Source organism: Chionomys nivalis, chromosome 18, assembly GCF_950005125.1.
Source record: "Chionomys nivalis chromosome 18, mChiNiv1.1, whole genome shotgun sequence".
Taxonomy (NCBI): domain Eukaryota; kingdom Metazoa; phylum Chordata; class Mammalia; order Rodentia; family Cricetidae; genus Chionomys; species Chionomys nivalis.
In genome coordinates, this window is record NC_080103.1 from 34,894,989 (window position 1) to 34,919,253 (window position 24,265).

At 41.0% G+C, this 24,265-nt stretch overlaps 1 protein-coding gene across 4 annotated transcripts in view; it reads right to left on the minus strand.

Annotated features, from left to right (window-relative positions):
* LOC130889545 (bifunctional heparan sulfate N-deacetylase/N-sulfotransferase 3) overlaps positions 1–24,265 on the minus strand; it is a 126,465-nt gene that overhangs the window by 23,454 nt on the left and 78,746 nt on the right. For 2 of the 4 annotated variants that reach the window (XM_057793354.1, XM_057793355.1), the window contains exons 7-9: positions 7,571–7,753; positions 5,916–6,012; positions 2,439–2,562 (exon numbers count right to left, since the gene is read on the minus strand). In XM_057793354.1, the coding sequence (XP_057649337.1) occupies positions 2,439–2,562; positions 5,916–6,012; positions 7,571–7,753 (404 nt within the window). The remainder of the gene's footprint in view (positions 1–2,438; positions 2,563–5,915; positions 6,013–7,570; positions 7,754–24,265) is intronic. The other 2 variants (XM_057793356.1, XR_009058601.1) reach the window with 2 other exon arrangements.

A 24,265-nucleotide genomic window follows, 5' to 3' on the forward strand; every position in this document is an offset into this window, starting at 1 on the left:
ATCTGTGATTGATTTTCACTAACACTGATTGTCTTCTTAATTTTTTTGTGTCTTTGTGTGATGCAAGTACTGTGCGTGCGTGTGTGTGTGTGTGTGTGTGTGCTTACTCCTGCATGCATATGTGGAGGTCGGAGCTTGATGTTGGATGCTTTCTCTGTTATTCTCCACCTTGATTTTTTTTTTTTTGAGACAGGTTCCTTCACAGAACCTGTAGCTGGCCATGTAAGCTAGACTACTGGCCAGCAAGCTCTTGGGATCCCTTCTCTTTCCATCCCTAGCCAATACTTTTCCCTGATTTGATCCTAAGAGTTTTCAGTTGATTGTACTCAAAGCCAGGCAATAACTGTCGAGGTTCCAAATGTTAACAGGGCTCTATGGCTGTCCACACACCCAATCTAGCTTGCCACTCACCCCTATATATTAAAAATAATTTAAATCATAAAGCATAAAACTTACATGTATGAGTAAGTCAGATATTTCCCTGACACCTCCTCACTGCAGATTTTGGCTATTTCATCAAAGATGAAATTTTAAAATTTTCATTTGGCCTATTTGTTTGTACCTTATTTATATGCTTAGTCTACTTGTCAGTTAAGATGGTCCTAGCTTTATCCAGATCTTAGAACAAAAGCAGATTCGCACTAGATCAATTGTGTATAAGCAAATTGTTAAAATGGTCCCAGAACTCGGAGGTACATAATTTTCAGCCCCGTGGAATCAAAACCCCCAAATCCCAGTTGATGGGGCGATGCCTTACAGGGAACCCAGGCAATTTGCCTGGGAACACACCTGATGCTGTTGGGAGCAAAGCTGTAATCATAGCTATAAAATGACACTTGCAGTTACCATTATCTATTATTTGCATAAATTGCCTTTTATAATGTATAATTTGTCAATCAAAAGCATTTGGGGAACTTTTGCAGAGCTGTATTTAGATCTATGACGTCTTCTTCATTTGTTTACTTATGTTCTGCAGGGTTGGGTATTGACTCTAGGCCCTGCATGTACAAGGCAACACTTACCACTGAGCTACACCCTTGCCCCTAGAGAGTTATACTTAGCTATTTGTGTCATTTTTTTGTAAACTACTTGAAGATTTTTCAATTTTTTTTTTTTTTTTTTTTTTGGTTTTTCGAGGCAGAGTTTCTCTGTAGCTTTGGTGCCTGTCCCGGAACTAGCTCTTGTAGACCAGGCTGGCCTCGAACTCAGAGATCCGCCTGCCTCTGCCTCCCAAGTGCTGGGATTAAAGGCGTGCGCCACCACCGCCCGAGATTTTTTAATTTTTATTACAGTTTTGACACACGTTATTAGCTTATGATCAAAAAGATTTTCTCTGAAATAATTTATGACTATTTATAATTGATTATATATAATAATCAAAATAAATTATTCTTAAGTTCCAGTAACACCAAGGATTTTACTAGTATTTACTCTTAAAGGTTTTTTTTTAAAGCCCTAATTTTATGCCTATGTCAATATTCTACTATTCTATTTGAGAGAGTGGTTGAAACTGTAGAGGCTGAAGTAGTTGTTAGTTTATTTAAGACTACAAATTAGTTAATATCCAACACAGTGTGGAAGAATGGGCCATGAACTACAGGACAATTAGGATGCAGCGTCTGCAGATTCTCAGATGATACTCACCTCATTAGTTTTCTAGATTACCCACAAGGACCTCTTGTGACAGCTGGTCTTTGGAAAATTGAGCTCATGTGCCAGACTGTGCGATCATGACCACAGAGGCTCATGACTACTCTACAGTGAATGCGGGGAGGTTATGTCTATGCTCTGGGAGGATCCCATGATGCTCAGCATTTGACATCAGTAGAAAGCCCTTCAAACACGTCTTAGGATCAACATGCTATTTTGGTCCATCCATTTTTAACATTTTTATAGCTTGTCTATATTTAAATTACTTCTAATTTCAATCATTTTCTTCAGATACTTAACACGTTTTAATTTTAACTTGAAGACAAAAATTAATTTTTTATCTATACCTTCAAAATTCAGTTTACAGCTTTCATTATTCATAAAATATACATACATTTCTACTTTTAGTTCCTTTTTTCCCCCTTTTCCTCAAAACATGACAGGAAATGATATATTCTAACCACAGCATCACGTCATGAAAAGTGCACTAGGGCGGAGTGACATTCCTGGGGCGTACCTATTTCTATGAATGCACACCTGCTATTCCCTTCAAAGACAGTTAACGCCAACTGATACATGGGTCTTCTGAGGCAAGCAGCCCTCCCATTAACTGGCAAGCCTTTCTGGGAATAACTTTTGTGCTTCTTTATGCTGGTCAACCAGTTTCTAAGAGGTGTAGCATGAATTTTATCTGTGGTCACAAACTTCTCTCTTTCTAAATATTAGCACCAAGTTTATACTGTGCACGGTACATATACTTTTAGATTTATACTAGTAACCCATCTTACCAATCAATCCCCCTGTGGTAGTTATTTCTATTAAAGAACTGTACCTCCTCAAAGGATTTTGGGCTGGGGGAGTTACTAAGGATGGAGGGATGCATAATCAGGAACAGACACAAGGCAGTGGTACCTGAAATGACAGCAGGGGTTAGAAATCAGCAAGTACAGAAGACAGTTTCTCACCTTTAGTATTTCAGTCACTAAGAAACTCATTATTGCAACCACCCAGGCAGATTCTTTCAGTGGACTCCTCGGCAAACCCAACAGACCACCAGCAGCTAATGGGAGGCAATGTTCTTACCAATGGAGAAAAAATGATGGGAGGGGCGTCCTTGAGCCAACGCTGGGAAACTGGCTTTTAATGTCAGCTGAGTCACTGCTCTGATCTGTAACTTCGGCTGTTAGCTTTTCTTTACTGCAGTTTTGTTTTTCAAAGGAAGAAATTATCTCTTCATCTATTCCACAGATTTTCTCAGATGCTAAAAGGCATCCTATGTGCTCTGCATGCATGCTGTGGTTGTTTAGCTTGGGGTGTCTGTGGGAATGTCTCTGACTCCTTGATCTGCTTTTCGGACCCTTTCCTCCCACTGGGTTGCCTCATGCAGTCTTGCTATAAGGGTTTGTGCCTGATCTTAGTGCATCTTGTTATGGCGCGTTCGCTTGATACTACTGGGAAGCCTGTTCTTCTGAAGGGAAATGGGGGAGCAGGAGATCTGGGGGAGAGGGGAGGTAGGCGGGGGACTGGGTGGAGTGGAGGAGAGGAAGTTGTGATTGGGATATAGTATATGAGAGCAAAATAAACACGAAGAGAAAAAGGAAAAAAGACATCCTATAACTCAAGATTTTTTAAATTAAAAAGTGACCTGTATCATTATTTAATATATTTAATTACCCAAACTGATACTTGTTTGCTATAATGTTTGATATAACATAAACTTTGATACAATGTTCTTCCTGAGGCCTGTGAAAGCTAATTAAGAATTTAATCTTTTAACAAGTGTACCTACACAAACAAATGCTCAAAAATAATTTAAATTGCTAAAATCTGAAGAGAAGTTGTGTTTTTTTTTTTATTTTTAGTGCCATTAACACAAAATTTACATTTATTGGAAACAGAATGGCGCATCAGAGGTACTCACACAGTTTGGGAATGACGGTGTCATTTTTGAAGGTGTAAAGTTAGGGTTGTTTTCACCTACGTCAGGAGGTAAAGTGTGTAGCTCAGGTTACTCCAGGAGGAAGGAAGGCAGTTTGGGATCAGTTTGTGCAAGATTTAGAGTGACTGGGTTTGTGAGAGCATCATCTACGTTATCTCTTGTCTATACATTCAATACTCCTAGGATACAAAGGTCCCCTGTAGTTTCTGCACACTTGTGTGATCTAACTGGTGTGATCTAATGGAATGTGCTCTGTCAATTTCATTTCAGGTTAAAAGACAGCAAGAGAAATCTCACTTGTAGAAGTCACCATTCTAATTTGCCAGTAATAATGTCATGCTGCCATTTGTACAAAATTTGACATTTTCTTATTCCTTAAAGTTTTCTTTAAAATTGCTCTTCAATATACAGTATCTGTACAGTATGAAAATGGTTAAAAGATCTGTCAACTACAAGGCTGTCTGAAGAACGAATTAAAAGAGGCACTGCACCAAGGTTATATAACCAAGCTGAACGGTGAGCACTTTGCCCACAGACAAGCAGACTGTGTGGGGTGAAAGGCAGGGACCTGTGATAGACAATCCAGTGGTCTTCAGCACCTCGACTCAGCACACAGTCTGAGTCTGGCTCACACAGGCACCTGTACCCATCCCAGGGTTTCTGACTCAGTAGGTCTAAGGTGTGGCTCAGGAATTTCTCTTCTGTGAAGTCCTGTGATATCTATGCTGCTGCTCTGGTGACTGTCTTCTTCTTCTTTTTTTAAATTAAAGAACAAGGAGAAAAGTGAAGCCAAGGGGCATGGAGCATGTCCCAACTGAAAGTCACAGTGAGAGAGGACAGTCAAAAAAACTCTAGGGCCAAACATTTCATTGCATTTTCAGCATCACTGGCTAAGTGAATGAGGTGACTTAACTTCCTAATCTGTTCATTAGGAGAGAAAAGACTCACTGTCAGGGTCCCATCAAGCTTCTGACATTATGCTATGTGGAAATAGTCTTCAAACAGAGCCATGTAACATTTGCCTAATTCACAATTTAGAATGGGTTAACTTTATTGGATGATGTAAATGACAACTCCCCCCAAAACTTGGAAAATTAATTTCTACTGAACAATCATTTTTTCTATAACGATTTTATGCCAAAGGCAAAAGCCATATCTACATAGCAGCATAAATGTCCTTTTTAAAACTCAGCAGGGTTTAGGGTACCGTGTAAGACTTCTGTCACTTGACATCTGCTAAAGTGTCTGCATCCAGTGTGGTAGAAGAAGCAATGGATCCTGCAGGGCTCTGATGTAAGCTGGCTCTGCCAAGATCCAGACAGAGGTGAGCAGTGATGACGGGGTTACGTGCTGACCGAGCGAGGCCACTGAGGTCATTTTCAATGTTTTCCTAAGCATCCTTAGACTTTTGAGTAAATAAGGACAAGGGAACACTCAAGAGGAGGGATGCCTGCTGTTCTCACGCACACTCTCTGACTATTTGCAAATGCCATTAAAAACAATGACGCGTCCGAGTCTGCTGATCTTGCACAGACTTCAAAGTCATCCTCATAGGCAAGGAAAGGGACTGCCACACAAGGCAGTTTTCGTGACTGTTTTCTATGAAGACAGAATCCGAGGGCCCCCAAGTAATTTATCATGCAGGATGCAGCTCAAATATTTGTCATTAAAACTTCCACTGGGCTTCACCTGAATAGTGAGTTTCACAGAAACAAAAAGTTTATGGGGGAACAAACTGCATGCCAGTTTAAGAAGGTGTGTAGTCGATTCCTCCTGGGTTTGAATAAACAGCTTGATAGCAGCAAGTTTTGTTTATGTCTAGTAATTATGCTTGTCAAAGATTTTTTTTTTTGGATCGTAAAAAAGAAGTTATCTCTGCAAGAATGTAAACTATCTGAAAAGTCGAGACCGTTTTTTTTTTTTTTTTTTTCTGGAAAAGATTTTTTTATAAAGATCCAGTTTACTTACATATGTCTCTCTCTTGGCATTTGAGCAAATCCTGTCAGTCACTTTCTAAACACAAAATTAGTTTTAGTTTTAGAAATATTAACTACACTTCTGGAGTAAGAGCCTTGGGGAAAAAAATAAGACGTGCTAGCACACTGAGTGCTGTCTTTCAAATGACATCCATGTCCCCCCCCCCCACACTTTTAAACAGCCAGACAAAGCCTTAGTATAATACCCGGCCGAACAAGATGGTGTTGGAGTATATTGTAATGTAAGCTGTTGCTTCAGCAGCTTTACAGGAGGCTCAAGGTCCTGCTGCAATGAGGACTAATTGTCTAGTTGTTTTACTTTATTTGATAGTAATATTAAAAGTTCTTACCAGTTTTTTGGGGTCCGATTACCAAGAATTTTGGTAAACGATCGCAGGTTTTTTCTTTAGACCAAATGTCTCTGTGGCGTTTGTCATCACAGGGGTTCTGTATGGGAGAGGAATAAGAGATGTTATGCGTGTGTGTGTGTGTGTGTGTGTGTGCGCATCCATTTTTGAGCTAGAGTCTCCAATCTTCATTTTGAGATACCCAAGGAGGCAGCATGATAAGCTAGGGGTCTCATTCAGAAACTGAAAGCTGGGAGGTGGCCTCCGTGAAGCTCTGGATTTCTTTCAGTCCTTCGGTTGAGGGTGAGGGAGTGGGACAGGGAGAGGTAGATCATGTTTTCCTGCTCCTGGCAATTCTACAGTTAACCTCTCCCCTTAAAGACGTGAGCCTGTTGGGAATACACTATTCTTTCTGTTAGTCTACAGCATTTGGTTCTCAACCTGTGGGTCACAACCCCTTTCGCCTCTATATTACAATTTGTAACAGCAGCAAAATTACGGCTATGAAACAGCAACATAAATAATTTTATGGCTGAAGTCACCATACATGAGGAATTGAATTAAAGATCACAGCATGAGGAAGGCTGAGAACCACAGCCTAAAGGGAGATACACTCTCAAGCATTCACTAAAGTGCGCTACTTACAGTTCCCTTGAACCTTATTATTATTTTTCTTCAAAGTAACTGAATCAGTTAATTCCTTCCAGCTACCTTCAAAATTTGGTAAATACACATCTGAAGATGTAACTTTACTGACTGTGATGCTGAAAGTCCCCCATTTTAGCAGAAGTGTAAAATGAAGGTGAACTGTTATATTACACAGGTTACCTTTCGACAGACTGTGTATTTGTATCTAGAACATACTTTCTGCTAAGATACAGTATGCACATTAATGTAGGGGGAAAGATTACAGCATTCTCTAGTAGTGTCTCATGAACGAGCAAGCAGGATCACTCTTTCCTTCTGGTCAGCTCACACTATAGATCTGTGAAGTTAAATAGACTTGTTTATACGAAGCAAAGACAAGAGGGATGGATTTCTTTTAGTTGCGGCTCTGTACAACAGTTTGCTTTAAATCACTCACTTATAAGGATAGTGATTCCAGCTTAAAGATAAGGGGTGAACCCACTGGGGAAGTTGGGTGTGTTCCAAGTGGCTAGCACTTGGTGATTTGTTGTGGGTAAGAAGAAAGGATGCTTGTGACCCCCACCAAAAACTAATACAGCCTATCAGCACCGAGCTTCCTCCAGAGAACTGCTAATGTGGACTGGTATCTACAGACAAGTGTGTGTGTGTGTGTGTGTGTGTGTAAGGCTGACTAGATGGCCAACTGCTAAAACACTACTTATTTATCATTATCTGTTTTCAACTTTTGGCAGTCTGAACATTGACTTCTCACTCCTGCTTGAAAACATTACTGCCTACAGAATCCTTCACTCAATAGTCTATACTTTCAGATGGGGAAAGGAAGGGAAGTTGTTGCTCATGGTTAGCATTAATATAGTCCTACCATTCAGTAGGAAGTAGTTTCTCAGAACTTAATGTTTCCCAAATGCACAGTTTGAACCCAGATACTCTGAGTTCTCACATTTGGATAACGTCACACAACCACAAACAGTTTGTGGGACTATTTGTACCAATTATTGATCTGATTTTACCTGCCAGAGAGGGTCTTTCTGATCAGGAAAGAGCTCAAAATACTTGTGAGCCAGCTGGGCTGGAGGCAGGGTGTGAAGACGCAGGTTGGTCCAGGTCTGCACAAAGTTGGCTAGATTCACAAATGTATATAATCCCAGTCGGTCATTTCCATAGTTGGACAAATGGGTCATGAAAATACTGATCTGAAAAAGGTAAATAAACTTTGGCATAAACATGGATTATTTTAACACTAGAGGGCAGTATGATCATAGCAACATTAGATTTAGCTTTTTGAATTAAATGGTCTGTATAAGGATTTTCAATCAAGACCTAAGAAAATGTCACCTTGATATCCGACATGAAATGCAGTCCGCACAACATAAGATGAAGCATCAGTATCCTGTACTTCACGGGGCAGAGTCTCCAGGCTTTCATGAGAAAAGTTCTGAACGTGATTATTCAGTTGTGTTCTTGCCTCTCTGCCTGAACAGATCTTAGAACTTTCAAAGCACTTGGAGGGCGACTTTTAACTAGTGCCCAGCTTGTCAATGCAGCCACAGCTCTCTGATGAGCCACATCATTCTTATTATTTTCACTCTTAAAACCGAAGCCTTAAAAATGATCCTCTGGCTCTCTCGCTCTCTCAAACAATCTTTTCTCATTTTACATACCATCCCAGTTCCCACTCCTTCCCCTCCTCTCCTCTCACTCCCCCACCTTCCTCCCACCGCTCCCACCTCCATCCACTCCTCAGAGAGGGTGAGGCCTCCCATTGGGAGTCAACAGAGTTTGACATATCACTTTGAGGCAGGACCAACGCCCTCCCTGCTATAGCTAGGCTGAACAAGGTATAGCAAAAACCTAGAAACAACCTAGATGGCCCTCAATTGAAGAATAGATAAAGAAAATATCATTCATTTACACATGGAGTACTACTCAATGATTTTTTAAAAAATGACATCTTGAAATTTGCAGGCAAATGGATGGAACGAGAAAAACCATCCTGAGTGAGGTAACTCAGACCCAGAAAGACAAACACAGTATGTACTCACTCACAAGTGGATATTAGACGTAAAAGCAAAGGATAACCAGCCTATGACCCCAGAGAAGCTAGGTAACAAGGAGAACCCCAAGAGAGAATACATGGATCCCCCTGGGAAGGGGAAATAAGCAAGATCTCCTGAGAAATATGGGAGCATTGTCGGGGTGGGGAGGGAAAGAGAAGGGAAGTGGGAGGAGAGAAGGGAAGGGGGAAGGAGAACACGAGGAAACCAGATGGCTGAGATGGGTGAAGGACAGAGAGGGAGAGTAAGGAAAGAAATATCTTGATTCAGGGAGCTATTATGGGGCTAGCAAGAAACCTGGCACCAGGGAAATTCCTAGGAATCCACAAGGATGACCCCAGCTAAGACCCTAAGCAATAGTGGAGAGGGTGCCTGCACTGCCCTTCCCCTGTGATCACATTGATGACTACCTTAAATGTCATCATAGAACCTTCATCTAGCAACTGATGGAAGCAGATGCAGAGATCCACAGCTAAGCACTGGGACAAGCTCCCACAGTCCAGTTGGAGAGAGGGAGGAGTGATAATATGAGCAAAGGGGTCAAGACCATGATGGGGAACCCATAGAAATGGCTGACCTGAGCTAGTGGGAGCTCACTGACTCCAGACTGACAGCAGGGGAACCTGTAGAGTGACCTTAGGGTCGCCATTACAGTGATAAAGAAACCCAGAGCACAGCCTGTTGCGTAACAAACAATAGCTATTTATAGATTTATAGTCATTGATGCTCCTTCTAGTTTGAGGAAACATCATTTTTCTATTTTACAGCAGTGTTCCAGCAGCTCACTAGCTCAGATCTGCCACCCCTTACCACTTATTTTTCTGCATCCATCTTCAGATCTTTTCTATTAGGCAGCGACTTGGGACTTTACTCATAGCTTCTTTTTAAAAATAATTTATTTTTATTTTTGTGTGTTGGTGTTTTGCCAGCATGTATGTCTATTTGAGAGTATCAGATCTTGGAGTGATAGAGAGTTGTGAGCCGCCATGTGGATGCTGAGAATTGAGCCCAGGTCCTCTGAAAAAGCAGTCTGTACCCTTAATCACTGAGACATCTCTCCAGCTCCCCTCCCCCACTCATGGTTTCTTAAATCATCTTTTTCATTGACCAGCCAGTGAGACTGGGAAGCAGTTCTCCCACTGATTTCTCTCCCAATACGGAGCTATTTCAGCACAGCTTCAGGGAAAACACAATGAGAACTACTAATAACATCTTAGTGTATGGTCCTAATCTCTTTCTCCTCTTCTTCTTAAAGTTATCTAATTAACTGTGTTGAACTCTGCTCCTCAGGTCTAGAACAAGCAATTTTACTTGCTGAGGCCTCTCCCTGGCAGCCTGGTCTCTTCTTGTATGTGTATCTGATGCATTCACAGGGGCTTGAGTGGGTATGCAGACCTAGGAGCACAGAGAGACCAAAGGAGGGGATTAAATTTTCTTTCTAACTCTCCACCGCATTCCTTTGAGGTAGGATCTCTCTTTGGAAACAAACCTTGCATTCTTTGGCTAGGCTGTTTCTCTGGACTTTGTTCTTCACCTGCTTGTCTCTAGGTGGAATCACCACATTGATTCACTAATTTCAAACTACTCCCATCTATATCCTTTCCCGAAATTTCACACGTGAACATCTAAGTCTTTCATCATTAATTTATTTTTCTTTCAATTAATCTTAGCTTTCACAATCCTTTTGGGCTGAGGGTTGACTTTCAGGACACTGTAGTGGGGAGTTACTCTTCTACATTCTCAGCCCAGACCCAGACACAGGTTAACTGGGTGGTTTACCAGTGGCTTCCACACAAGCATATGTCACACAAAGGGTTGTGAGACGATGCCAGGAGCGAGTTGCTGATCAAGATCTGGCCCTGATGTGCCCGCTGAGGGAGGAGCATGGGAAGACAATGATGACACAATCATCAGTCTTCTTTGGCTGAGTGCAACTGAGAGTCCTTCAGTAATGAGGGAGTTTCGTGCTTGGGCAGGATTCTGACTTTGAGGCATTCAGTCAATCCCTGATGGTAGCTTTGCTCCTTGGCTAAGCACATACACCAGGCGCCTGAACCTCCAGTGTTCTGCACCCTTAAGACTAGTCTAGCAAATCTGATGTGCTCTATGATAGTCACAGTACTTTTCAGTGTAGAGTGGCCACGCGGTCACCATACCGTATACCACAGTCCTACCGCCACACCCTCTGTACTTCAAGAGTCCATCAAACATCTTCCTACCTCATGTTTTTCACTTATCATCCTCTGCTCCCCATCCTAGGGAATGCATCCCTGCATTTGTGCATGTAACTTGCTCCTCCTGGTGTACAAACACAGGCTTGTTTCCACTTCATTGTACTTTATGCTCTCTTTCAACAACTATTGCAGGATATTATTGCCTTTAATTTTTATAGAGTCCTGTCGCTAAATATGATTCATCAAGATCAATGACTATATTATTGCCTTCACTGACCAATTAAGGAAATACTTTAAAACCGAATTGAATAGGCTGCTAGTGTTTGTAGAACAGAACTGAGGTCTACTCATTAAATGTAGTCTTTCTTCTTTTAATAGTGCTGGAAGGTGCAAGCTACCAGGAATAAAAAGTAATCTCCAATCAGTGATGATTCAACTTTTTCTCCTGCTCACTGAAGTTTCTGGTTACTCTCTACGGGGGTTATACAAGTAAGAGAGGGGCTAGGGTACAGCTGGCATATGAGAGGCGAGTTTTGAGAACTTGGCAGATCGTCCATAGTTTGGGCTCTCCTGTTTTCCGTTGACAGTTTCGCATTCATGTTATTGCTCCAATGGCAGCAAACAGATGTGACTTCGATTTCAAAGGTTTACATTCACCGAGTTCTGTTTTAATGCTTGCCTTGCGCCATGCTCACCATTGAATCATCTCAGAGAAAACTCAGTTGCAGAACAATCTTCAGAAAAGGCCTTAACATTTTAAATTTGGGATCTGGCAAGCTTTAAAATAAAGCCGCGAGGGCAAATCAATTGCTCTCAATTAGGGACAGGTTTCAAAGGTACAGGGATGAGGTCAATGCAATTTAAAGCAATTTAGCTTGACGTGTTTTGTCTTCTTGGCCATTACTTGCTTAGTTTTCCTGATGCTTCGATCAGAACCACAAATTCAGCTCTTTGGTTACAAGCTAGTGACTGACGAATGAATGTCTCCGCTAGATATCAGAAGTAACGCTGCTGGAACGCATTGTTAATGATTCAGCTTCGGAACACATGTTTGCATTTCACGCAGTCATTCCAACTCTGACACCAGCGATTTTCAATTAAGTCTGCATTGTGTCTGTGTCTTGTGCTGTTCCGATGTTGTCTCATTATTCTGGAAGACCCTACTTCAGCAATTTAGGGAACAGACACAGTTGGTCTTGTAGCGTTAGACTTTCAGGAAGAGAATAAAGAACACAGTTACTACAGACGATCACTTCAGAGGCGATTAATTAGAAGAAAACCTTTCTTACGCAGACAGGCTCATACCACAAAGGTGTTGCTCGGTTTTGTAGCGCAACCATCTTCGTTCTCCTGCAGGAACCATTTTCCATCTTAGTTTTAAAGCCCTGCCCCTCCAGTATAATGAAAATGTAGAGAGGAAATTGAAATACATGTTTGAGAATGTGTCTAATTTAACTTCAAAGACTTGGTAGATGAAAAAGAAACGGAAAGAAAATGGACCACATGAAAATCTGACTTTGGTTCACATGTGAATGAACTGAATTTTGGCAGCCACAAAGACCGAACTCACTGGCGGGGGGCAGTTGGCAAGCTAGCTCACAGAGCTGAACCATGCCTGGAAGGGGAAACAACGCATCAAACTTGTCCATTCATTTGTGAATGAAAAAGTATTACACTTTCAAAAGGTGGGAATGCCCTCTAAGTTTCTGCTTGATTTGTTTACGATTCTTTTTTAATGAGTATACAAATAACATATTTAATTATGAATGCTGTGTTTGGATTCCATTTCCAGTTTTGTGAGGAACCTCCACAGTAGTTCTATAGTGGCTGGTTTGAATTCCCACTAGGTAGCACTTTTTGCCTATTTCCTTGATGACAGCCCTTTTGACTAGGGCGAGAGACACACAATACAGGGTTTTACCAGCATTTCTCTGATATCTAAGGTATTTAACATTTTTTTCATATACCTATTGACCACTAGAATTTTTACTGTTGAGAGCTGTCTATTCATTGGCCTATTTACTGATGGGATGATTTTAGAATTTGATTGTTTAATTTATTGAGTTCTTTATTCTAGACATTAATTTAAACATACATCAGCAAGGGTCGTCTTCCATCTGGAGGCTGTTATTTCACTGTTTCCATTGCTGTGTTCACTATGTTTCTGATTATTTAAAACTTAACTTTTTTTATTTAATTAATTTATTTTTACATCCTGATCACAGCCTCCTCTTCTTCTCCTTTCATCCCCTCCCCAACTTCTTCTTTGCTTCCCCTCCTCAATCCACTTCTCCTCCATATTCACTCAGAGAGGGGCAGGCCTCCCATGGGCATGAGCAAGACCAAGCACCTCCCCCTATATTCAGGCAAGGCAATTCTGCATGGGGAATAGGTACCCAAGAGCTAGCCATATCACCAGGGATAGCCTCTGCTCCACTGCCAGGATTTCCACAAACAGAATAAGCTACACAATTGTCACATATATGCAGAAGGCCTAGGTCAGTCTCACGCAGGCTCCTTGGTTGTTGGTTCGGACTCTGAGTTCCCATGAGCCAGGGTAGCTGTTTCTGTGGGTTTTTCTACACTATTTCTGATCCCCCGGCTCCTACAATCCCTCCTTCCTCTCCTCATCAGGACTCCCTGAGCTCAGTCCAACGTTTGGCCCTGGGTCTCTGAATCTGCCTCTGTAAGGTTCTCTGCTGACACTTGGGGTAGTCGCCAATCAGATCGCAGGGTATGGCCAGTTCAGGCTACGCATTTACTACGCCCTAGTTGGGGCCATCCTTCTAGACTCTGGGGAATTTCCCTTGCATCGGGCTTCTACCAGATCCCATGAAGTTCCCCTTTCCTGTAATCTCTCTCAGCGCTCTCCCCCATTCCCCCCATTTGATCCCTTAAGTTCCCATGCCCACCTGCACCCACTCCACCCAGGAGATCTATACTTCCCCTTTCTAGGGAAATTCATGTGTATCCACTTGGACCCCCCTTATTACTTAAACAATATTTTTAAATATTTATTTTCTTATTTTAAGATAGTTCCTTTAATCCAGTGTTTTTTGAGGAGTCATGGGAGTTCCAAGTTAGCTCAGAATTTTATTTCTTCATGTAGAGGGTAAATACTCAAATGACAAGGAAGAAGAGAATGAAGAAAATCCACCTGCTAGACACTGATGAAAGAACTCAAGGTGCCCCACCTTTATGAGAAAGAACTGGTGTTTGGTTACTATACAAACTGCATGTAAGTGTTTCAACTGAAACATGGTATTTTAAACAATGATATTTGGCATAAAAATTTACCAGGGCCTAACAGGGCAAGACAATCCTAGCTGTACGAGTAAGGCATGAAGCTGTGTAAAGATGTAGAAGAAACAAAAATATATAAAAAAGCTTAAGCTTTAAGAGTCAAAACAGCAATGACCACAAACTGCAAAGGCTGCAGGTAAAACAGGCTGTTATTCATCAGTACTGGGAAAATGTCATCATAGGTGTGGTGGTTTGAAAAAGAATGGCCCCTATAGAGTAGACTCATATATTTGAATGCTTAGTCATCAGGGGAAACACAAATTGAGAAGGATTAGGAGGTATGGCCTTGTTGGATGAAGTGTGTCACTGGGGGTGGGTTTTTACTTTTAAAAACTCCAAGCCAGGCCCAGTGCCTCTCTCATCCTGCTGCTTGCAGATCTGAATGTAGAACTGACAGTTCCTTCTCCAGCACCATGTCTGTCTGTGTGCCACCATGCTCCCTACCATGGTAATAATGAACTAACCCTTTGAAATGGTAAGCAAGCCTCAATTAAATGCTTTTTTTAAAAATGGGTTGCTGTGGTCATGGTGTCTCTTCATAGCAACAGACGAATGATCAAGACAATGAGGGTCTCTAACTCAGGGCAAGAGTTTAGTTCAAGGAAGACTCTAAGCAGGTTAGATATCTATTTAAAAATAATTCATAGTGGGAAATCTACATTTGACTCATATCTTGCTATTTAAATTCTAAATCTCTTAGAAAACATTCTATGGGTGATACTATTCTATATTACTCATTTTCAATTTCTTAGGAACTATGTAAACCACCTTGTTCAGAGCAATCAGCAGTTAGCATTGTTCACATGCTAAAATCATTAGTCCTTCCACATGGCACAAGCTGCTGAGAAAAGATCCGAGGGACTCGATAATGTTATGAAACTGAAGGTATATTTGTCTTTTTTAAAAAATATTTATTTATCTATTTATTATGTATACAATATTCTGTCTGTGTGTATGCTTGTAGGCCAGAAGAGGGCACCAGACCCCATTACAGATGGTTGTGAGCCACCATGTGGTTGCTGGGAATTAAACTCAGGACCTTTGGAAGAGCAGGCAATGCTCTTAACCTCTGAGCCATAACTCCAGCCCCGGTATATTTGTCTTGATTAAAGTGCAAAACAGTTAGACTTATAGAAAAATTTCAAAAATGTTTTGCTTTGGCATTATTATTATTATTCACAATCAAGTGACCCTAGACACAATGGGAACTGTGAAAGTGATAAATAGCTTTAAGTAAATGGTTTCATTAAATATTAATGATTAGGGAAGGCTACCTGTTGAAACAGAAAATTTGCCTTAATAATGGAAGTAGGGAAGGAAAATAGGGCAGGGGAAGGCAGGACTCTTCTGTCCCTTTCAGCTATTTTCTCAATCTGACATCATGTTTGCTTTTCTGTTCACTATTCTATCACATGGAGGACTTTGGGTTGGGCATAGACCTTCATATAAGCACCTCAGCTGTAACACTGGATGACAAGGCAGACAAAAACCCCAACCAGATTTCTCCTACCACTGACTGAAATCTCCAGTGCCAGGAATGAACCACATCTAATAGGGACCCCAGGAAAACCCCTAAATAACTCAGGCTATTAGTTGCTCTCCACAAACTGACGGTAAGGCCTTGTTGCTGAAGAAATACCTACACATCTCATTGAACACAGGGAAGTAGAACTCTAACTCCTATTGCCTAGTGTTGATGGTATCTCCCAGTACCCCAAAAGAAAATGTTTGAACTTTCTTTTCTTTCCTCCCTTCCTCTTTCCCCTTTCCCCTCTCTTCTTCCCTTTTTTTTTTTTTTTTTTTGGTTTTTCGAGACAGGGTTTCTCTGTGGTTTTGGAGCCTGTCCTGGAACTAGCTCTTGTAGACCAGGCTGGTCTCGAACTCACAGAGATCCGCCTGCCTCTTCTTCCTCCCTTTCTTCTTTCCTTTTTTTTTGAGATAGGCTACCTTGGAACTTACTATGTAGACCAGGCTAGCCTTAAATTCACAGAGATCCTCCTATCTTTGCCTTTGTAGTTCTAGGATTAAAGGAATAAAGCACATCTACCTTAGTTTGAACCTTCTTGATGACATTTTGCTAGAGTTAATCAAATATAAAAATGCACATTTGTATTTTCTCAAGGCTGAAAAGTATGCATTTATAGCGAGTCTTTCTTCTCTCCAGAGACCAACAATTCAGTATAGAATTGCTTCTTCTAATAGATGTCAAGTCCTTTTCCTACGCATGCCAGGCTGAGAGAATACTTTGATTATGCCTATCCCCAGGAGAAGGAAGAGACAGGCCACACACTGCGTGTTATCCATGCCATACGAACAGGTACGGCTTTTGTTTTAGTTCTGCTAAGGGGGGCAGAGAGTTTCCATCTCTGGTTTCTGAGGGAAAAGGGAATGGGCACATTTTTTTTTTATATATCTGAGGGAGCCATTTTAATGCTTCTGAGATTGGAGGGAGGAGTAGATAGTGTCTTTCTAAAGAATTTTTCTAAAGAAAGAAATATCAAAGCATAGCAACCTTTGAAATACAGAAGGTTGTAAATGAAGAGACTACTGGTGATGTATGAACAAGAATCATGAGTATGTGACAGTAACATGACTGGAGAGATGGAAACAAGTGACTGAGAACAAGAAGAAGCTCAGTTTACTAAAGAAGAAAAATGAATGAAAAGAGAAAGAGCAAACCAGAACGGTTTTGCAGTTAGAGGACTTTGGTTGAAAACATCGCCAAAACAGCGAGTCTGCCAGAAGAAGTCTTAGTGACGTCTGTGGTGCTAGAAAACAACCAATGGAACGAAGGACAAACATCATATTGATGACAAGAGTTTGTAGTCAAGAAAGCAAGTGCTGCTGACACGGAAACAGGGGCTGCGAACAGACGGTGTGAGGGGCCTCGCAGACTGATGACTGACAGCGTTCTGGCTGCGTGTATCTGTTCATCTCACGAGAGCCACGAGGCACTCACTGGCTTTCAGGATAGAAAGCTGGTTCCCTGTAAAAGATGCTGCAAAACCATGTGTCCCATTGGGGAAGTGGGCCACGAGACATCACAGAAGTATTCTTAAAAGTGCTACTAACGGCTAGATGTGGAGGCACATGACATTAATCCCAGCACAGGAGGCTGTTCTCTGTGAATTCAAGGCTGGCTGGGTCTACAGATGGAGTTCCAGACCAGTCAGGGCTATACAGTAGGATCATGTGTCAACAAACAAACAAACAAACAAATGACTACCCTCACTAAGTGTTACTGATAATTAAGTGAAGGGCATTTGTGTCCGGGTGTGACTGACTGTAGGAACATTCTTTAGAGGCTTGGAAAGTCAGTAAGAAATAAGGCATTATGGTGAAACTGCCAAGCATTTCGTGGGTGCTCATGAGGCTTCTTGAGCTGAAAATGGGGGTGGGAGCATTTAAGCCTAAACATTGTATCTCGCAGGAAGGTTTAACTTGGAAACATGAATGCTTCAGGACCACACTGGGCAGCGCTGCTGAGATCTCTGTGCAATGGCAGCCCACCAGCCAGCCATGCACAACTACGCAAATGCTAAACAAAACAGCACATCATTTCCTGCATGGTTCATCAGATCTGATTTCGCTTGTACATATAAGTAGGAATCATTTGCGAAATGACAGAGCAGGATTTCCTGTGCAGACAGATGCTTTTTATATTTATAAGTCGGAGCTTCTTTCTTTCTTTTTTTTTCTTTCCTCCTTCTGAATGTTCTGGGAAACTGGAAACCGATAGGATTTTGCATATCAAGTTTAGTGTGACATATGGCGAAGCGCTCGCTCACAGTGTCTCCAAACTTTGCTGGTAACACTTTCCAGCCTGCGCAGGAAGCGAAGCTGTTCCTCTGACGCATTCCTGTTCCAGGGGAGGACCACAGAAAACAGCCTAAAGTTAAACCGCAGAAATCATGTTTCTACAAAGAGCAGCCTTCGATGTAAACCACAGCGGCATGGAGAGCTTCAGCTGATGCCTCACTTTCAGTTGTTAAGTTGCGAGCAAAATATTCCACAGCGTCCCGATAACGGAGTTGCCGTGAAGTCCATGTGCCAGCCTCTAGGTAGGCAGAGAAACCAAATAGTGCATCTGGGATTGAATTTTCTGAGGGGCAGTGGCTTAGAAATCAGCTTGTAAATCTTGTGCTGGATTTTTTAGTTTTATGAAGGCAAATCAAGAGAAACCCACATCCACTGAGAACCGGAAGGGGGTAGCTAGGGAGGTGTCCCTTCCATAAAGTAATTGCGTTATGTTCCTCCCGTGCTAGGAATAGAGGACACTGACTACAAATGTGCCAACCTAGCATTGCCCAGGGGCTGTGTGTTTGAGGCGGAACAGCTCTGAGCTGCCACAGACCTATGCTGTCTCAGTTCTTCGGGCACTTTTCATGTCTTTTCCTTCTGTCAGCTTTCATTTCCCACTGCTGCTGTTGCTGTGTTCTTTCACTCATGTCCAAATTCTTTTCTAGAATGTACCCTCCCTTTCAGATGAGTAGCCCAACTGAGAAATGTAGATGAATTCTGTTTCTTAAAAAAGTGAAGGTCACAAGTGTGGACCAGGGTCATTCTGCCATCTGAGTCCAGTGATAGTAGAATGTAGGTATTTTTCTATTTGTTTCCCTTTCATGAAGCAATGAAATTGTTTGAAATGTCAGTTTCTTCATTTGTAAAATATCCACCAAGGTCAGATAAGGCCTATAACATACACACATACATACATACACACACATACATATAGATTTATGTATATTTATAGACTAGTAATCACCAACTTCAGTGAGGACTTGTATGAGACAGCACAGAGCTTTTGTTGGCTGAATTAGCACTTAGCTTCTCTATTTCCCCTTTCAAGGTCTACTATTCCTTGCTCAGTTCTTTGTTCAGGCCTTCAGCTATTGGAGGGAGGAAGTGAATTAAAGACAGTTAAGCTACATGACTAGTGTTTACCTCTTCACTCACAAACTTTTAGCTGACGTTAATGTTCTAAAGTTTGAAGAAAAGGATTTGTTTCTAAATCCCAAAAAAGTGCTGCAATTATTTTGTCTTAAAATATCTGTGCATGTGTACTAATTAATAATTTGACAGTTAAGATATTTTATAACATGCTGTTACCACAGTGTTCATAAGCATGGTTTTAAATAGACACAGTTTTGAAGCATTTTCTTTCAGTGGGACATTGACCTTGTTCTATTTTTCTTTTTATCATAATTAATATTATTTTCTTTACTTTGTGCTCTTGCCTTAGAAAGTCATTTAATAGTGAAACCATAGCATGGCAGAGTACAGAGACAGAAAGCGGAGACCTCATGGCAATGACTATCGGCCATTCCACCAGGCCTCTCCATGCTTGTCCTCTCCCTTCATATGAACATCTGAACCCTGAGTTTTCTGCGGTTAAAGACTCTTACCTGGCACGTGTTCCCACCACTGATGCACTGCACACTATGATGTCCTGGGAATACTTCTTGATTTCTAACATCTAGTAGGCATCCAGCATCTCATCAGAGAGCTGTCTCAGAGGAAGATGATGTGGTTAGTGCTGCAGAGGAAACAGCAGTGGGGTTTGTCTTCCCCTTGCTGTCCCAGGTCAGCACTGCCCATGGGCCACAGAACTGGCTGTGCACTCTCCAGAAACAGGTCCACTTAACAGAAAGTTCACTGGTTTAGAAAGACAAGGTCTGATAAACTAATCTTGAAGATCACGAGGCCCAATCCCAGTCATCCAAATCCTTGAATGTGGTTGGTGAGATTGAATTAGCGCCTCTCTGTAGAGCACTATCACGTGACCTCTAGAGACAGTCATAGTTCTGCTGAGAACCAAGACCGAACTGTCAGGAGCAAATATCACAGCAGCTTCCAGCTCTGCCAGCCACCTGCCTTTCAGTGCTTGTCAAGAAAAACCACAGCGTACATATTCTTTCGCCCACTGAACACCTTTCTTAACCTACTTCACACCTTTCTTAGCCCACTGCACACCCTTCTAAGGCCAGTGCGTACTTCCTCAGTCCAGTTCACACCTTCCTTTGCCCACTGAACACCTTCCTTAACCCACTTCACACCTTTCTTAGCCCACTGCACACCTTTCTCAGGTCAGTGCATACACTTCCTTAGCCCAGTTCACACCTTCTTTATCCAGTGCACACCATCCTTAGCCCAATATTCATGATTAGATTAATATTAAAAATATACCCTCAAGAGTTAAGAAAGATATTTTAACAATGTCTTCTTTTAAAATGTGGCTAAAATACAGAATCTGGTTGTTGGACTGACTCTCTGTTTTACTTGGCTGCCAGTTTCCCTACTCCCTACACTTAGGTCAGTGCACACCTTCCTCAGTACTGTCCTTTGGAGCTGCAAGTTTCTTTTTAAAAAGCCACTATTGGGGGGATATTTTGTTACCCAGAAGTAGTAACTAGAAAATAAATGACAAAATGTATATTTTTATTATTTTTTTATTTTATTTTATTTTTTTTTGGTTTTACATTTTTAAATAAATTATTGGTTCTAGGAAGTCTTAGATTTGCAAATTATTTATTTTTAAAAATTTATGTGTATGAGTGTGTACTGGTACCTGTGGAGAAGAGCAAGTTGGATCTCCTGGAGTTGGAGTTCAGGTGGTTATGAACTGCTTAATGTGAGTGCTAGGAAGTGAACCTGGGGACTCTGAAGAAACAGTGAACTCTCAGAACAACTGACCCATCTCTCCCACCCCTAGAATGTGTTTCTAAAAATAAGACAGTATATATTTTGTCACAAGTTGAGGACATTTGCTTTGTTGAATATATCAATGTTTATTTTTGTTTTCATATTCATGATTAGATTAATATTAAAAATATATTATCAAGAGTAAAGAAAGAGGAGAAGGGTTCAACAGTTAAGAGCATTGACTACTCTTCCAGAGGACCAGGGTTCAAACCCCAGCACCCACACGGCAGTTTACACCTGTCAGTAACTCCAGTTTCTGAGAACTTGACACCCACGGCAAAACACTAATGCACATAAAATAAAAATACAATAAAATATCTCTAAAAAGAGTAAAGAAATGTATTTTTAGTTGTTTCTTCTTTTAAAAATGTGGTTAAAACAGTTTCCCTGCTTATTACCTTGTCTGACATCCACCTACACCTGTGGAGTCTGCCCAGAACTACCCTGAGATAAGATCACTTTAGACACCCCATTTGCAAACCAAAATATAGTGGCCCCAAGATTGAACATCAATCAACTTTCAAGCGACCCACACGATTGCAGGCTGGGATAAGAACAAACAAGTATCTAAACAACCCCTCGACAAAGGAGGGAACAGAAAGTCACCAAGAACTACCACCGAAGACCTAATTCCAGATGTCTAGGTCCAAATACAAAAACGATATGAATAAAGAAGACAACAAGTCTCTTCCTCAAATTAGCATCCATAGTGTACTGATTTTTGAGAAAAGCACTTTGATAATACATAGGAAAATGACTTAAAAATAGCAATTATAAGTATGTTCAATGATCTCAAAGACGATATGAATGAGAAACACAAAAACACAATTGAATGAAATAATGAAGACAGTTCAAGATAAGAAAATGGAATCAATAAAGACAAAGAATCTCTGAAGAAAAGTCCAAACAAAATAAAACTCTAAAAACTTGGGAAATCAAACAAAGAGCAGACAGGAAAGTACAACTAACATAGAATCCTGTGGAAGAGAGAACAGCAGGTCTTGAAGGCAAGGTAGAGGAAGTGGATCACTTAGTCAAAGAAAATAGTAAATGTCAAAAGTCCCAAGAGGAGAACATACAGGAAATCTGAGACACTAAAAAATACCAAACCTGCAAATAGTAGATATACAAGAAGGAGCAGAAACACAGCTTAAAGGCACAGAAAATATTTTCAATAAAATTATAGAAGAAATTTCCCAAATCTAAAGAAAGGGATGCTTGCTAAGGTACAAGAAGCATTCAGAACACAAAGCAGCCAGAACCAAAAAGAAACTCTCCACAACACACACAAATCAAACATGAAATGCACAGGGCAAAAAAGAGCTATCGAGAGCAGGCAAGAGAGAAAGACCACGTCACATAGAGAGGCAGGGCCATCAGACGAATAGCTGATTTCAGTGGAGACTTTGGAAGGCAGAAGGGCCTGGGCAGAAGTCCTGCAAGTTCTAAATGACCACATACGCGAGCCCAAACTTCCAAACTGAGCAAAACCATCAGTTGTAATTGAAGGAGAAAGAAAACTTTCCACGATAAGAACAGACTTCAGGAATTTTATGTTCACAAACCTTCCTCTACTGAGAATATTAGGAATACTTTGGACTGAAGAGATGATTAAAACATACTAAAGTGGGCACAGTGAGTACATAATCCCAGAACAGTTAACACCAAGAAAACATCATCACTAAACATCATTTATTACTAACCCTCAATTTTAACAGTCTAAGATCAGCCCACAAAAGACAGAGACTAACTGATCGGATTAGAAATCAGAATCCATCTTTTTGCCTCCAAGAAACACAAGTACCAGCAAGGCACGTCATAGGATGGAAGACGGTATTTTAGAAAAATGGAGCAGAGGCAGGCGTCGCTATTTTAGTATCCAATAAAGTTAGTTTTCAAACCAAAACTTATCAGAAGAGGAAAGAAAGTACATTTAATACTCATCCAAAGGAAAATCCAGAGAGGATATTATAATTATAAACATTTCTATACCAAACACAAAGATACCCAACTTCATAAAACCAAACATTAGATATAAAAATCACAGATTGACCCCAATGCAGTCCCAGTGAGAAGCTTTACCAGCTATATGTCTGAGAGCCACTAAATTTCTAGAATATGCAGAGAACAGAAAAATCTGAACAGCAAGAAAACATACCAGTTAAAAACTGGAGCATGCATTTAAATAGTTCTCAAAAGATGAAATACAAATGGTTTAGATTTTGCTTTTTAAATTTCTTTTTATTGATTATGTTTTGAGACATGATCCCCTTTTAGGTAGCTCTGATTCTCTTGGAACACATAGACCAGGCTGGCTTTGAATTCACATTGGGATAAGATGAAATCTCAAAGAAGTTTTAACTTGAATTTCCTTGATAGCCAAATACATCAAACAATTAAAAAACCTAGGTGGTTGTGGTGGCTCAAGTCTTTAATCCCAGCACTTGCAAGACAAAATGCCCAAGATCAAAGATCAAAAATCAAAGATCAAAGAAACAAACTGCAGCAGATGCTGGTGCTGGGTGTGCAGACAGGGACCACTGACTTATTCATTGCTGGAGGGAAGGGAAATTAGCACAGCCACTGTGGAAATTGCTGTCAATTTCGAGCTTCCTCAAAAGGCTGAAACCAGAGCTACCACACGATCCGGCTCTATCACTCTTGGATATCTACCTGAAGGACTTTATCATGCTTGCACACGTATGCCAGGAAATCTGAAGTGTGCATCCTGTAAACAATGGTGAAATTTTAGATTTTGTCTTTATGTAGTTACTCTACACCTTTTGATTGGGAATTTAATTTGTTGGCATTCAATACTACTTACTGTTAATAGCAAACACTGTCACCATTAGTGCGCATTTTAACCCCCTCTTTGTAGCTATCTGACCCTTTGTCTTTCTCCGCTGACTTTCTTTGGATTTCTAGTTTTTACTGTGATACACTTTGGTTCATTTTCATTTTGTATCTTTTTTTTTTTTTTTTTTGGTTTTTCGAGACAGGGTTTCTCTGTGGCTTTGGAGCCTGTCCTGGAACTAGCTCTTGTAGACCAGGCTGGTCTCGAACTCACAGAGATCCGCCTGCCTCTGCCTCCCAAGTGCTGGGATTAAAGGCGTTCATTTTGTATCTTATGTAAGCATTTCCCTTGATTCTCAAGGCATTAAAATCTAAGCATCACCAAGTCCAAGCTGACATTCTCGGCTCATAACAATTTTACCTTCAACTTCAGGAAAACTGACTCTTTGCTAGTTCATTTCTCCGTTGCTACGGCAGAATACACTTTTTAAGCTGTGTGGTTTAAAAAGTATTCTCTAGTCGAACATTTTCCACACTGCTGTTCTCTAACTTCTACATCAGGGCTCAGTGATGCACACACTCCTTTCCCAGGGTCGCAGTGATCTCTCTGAGTTCTCACTGGAGAGTGCCGTACTTTCTTACTGCTGACTAGCTCTCGACTGGAAGAACCCCTTTCGCA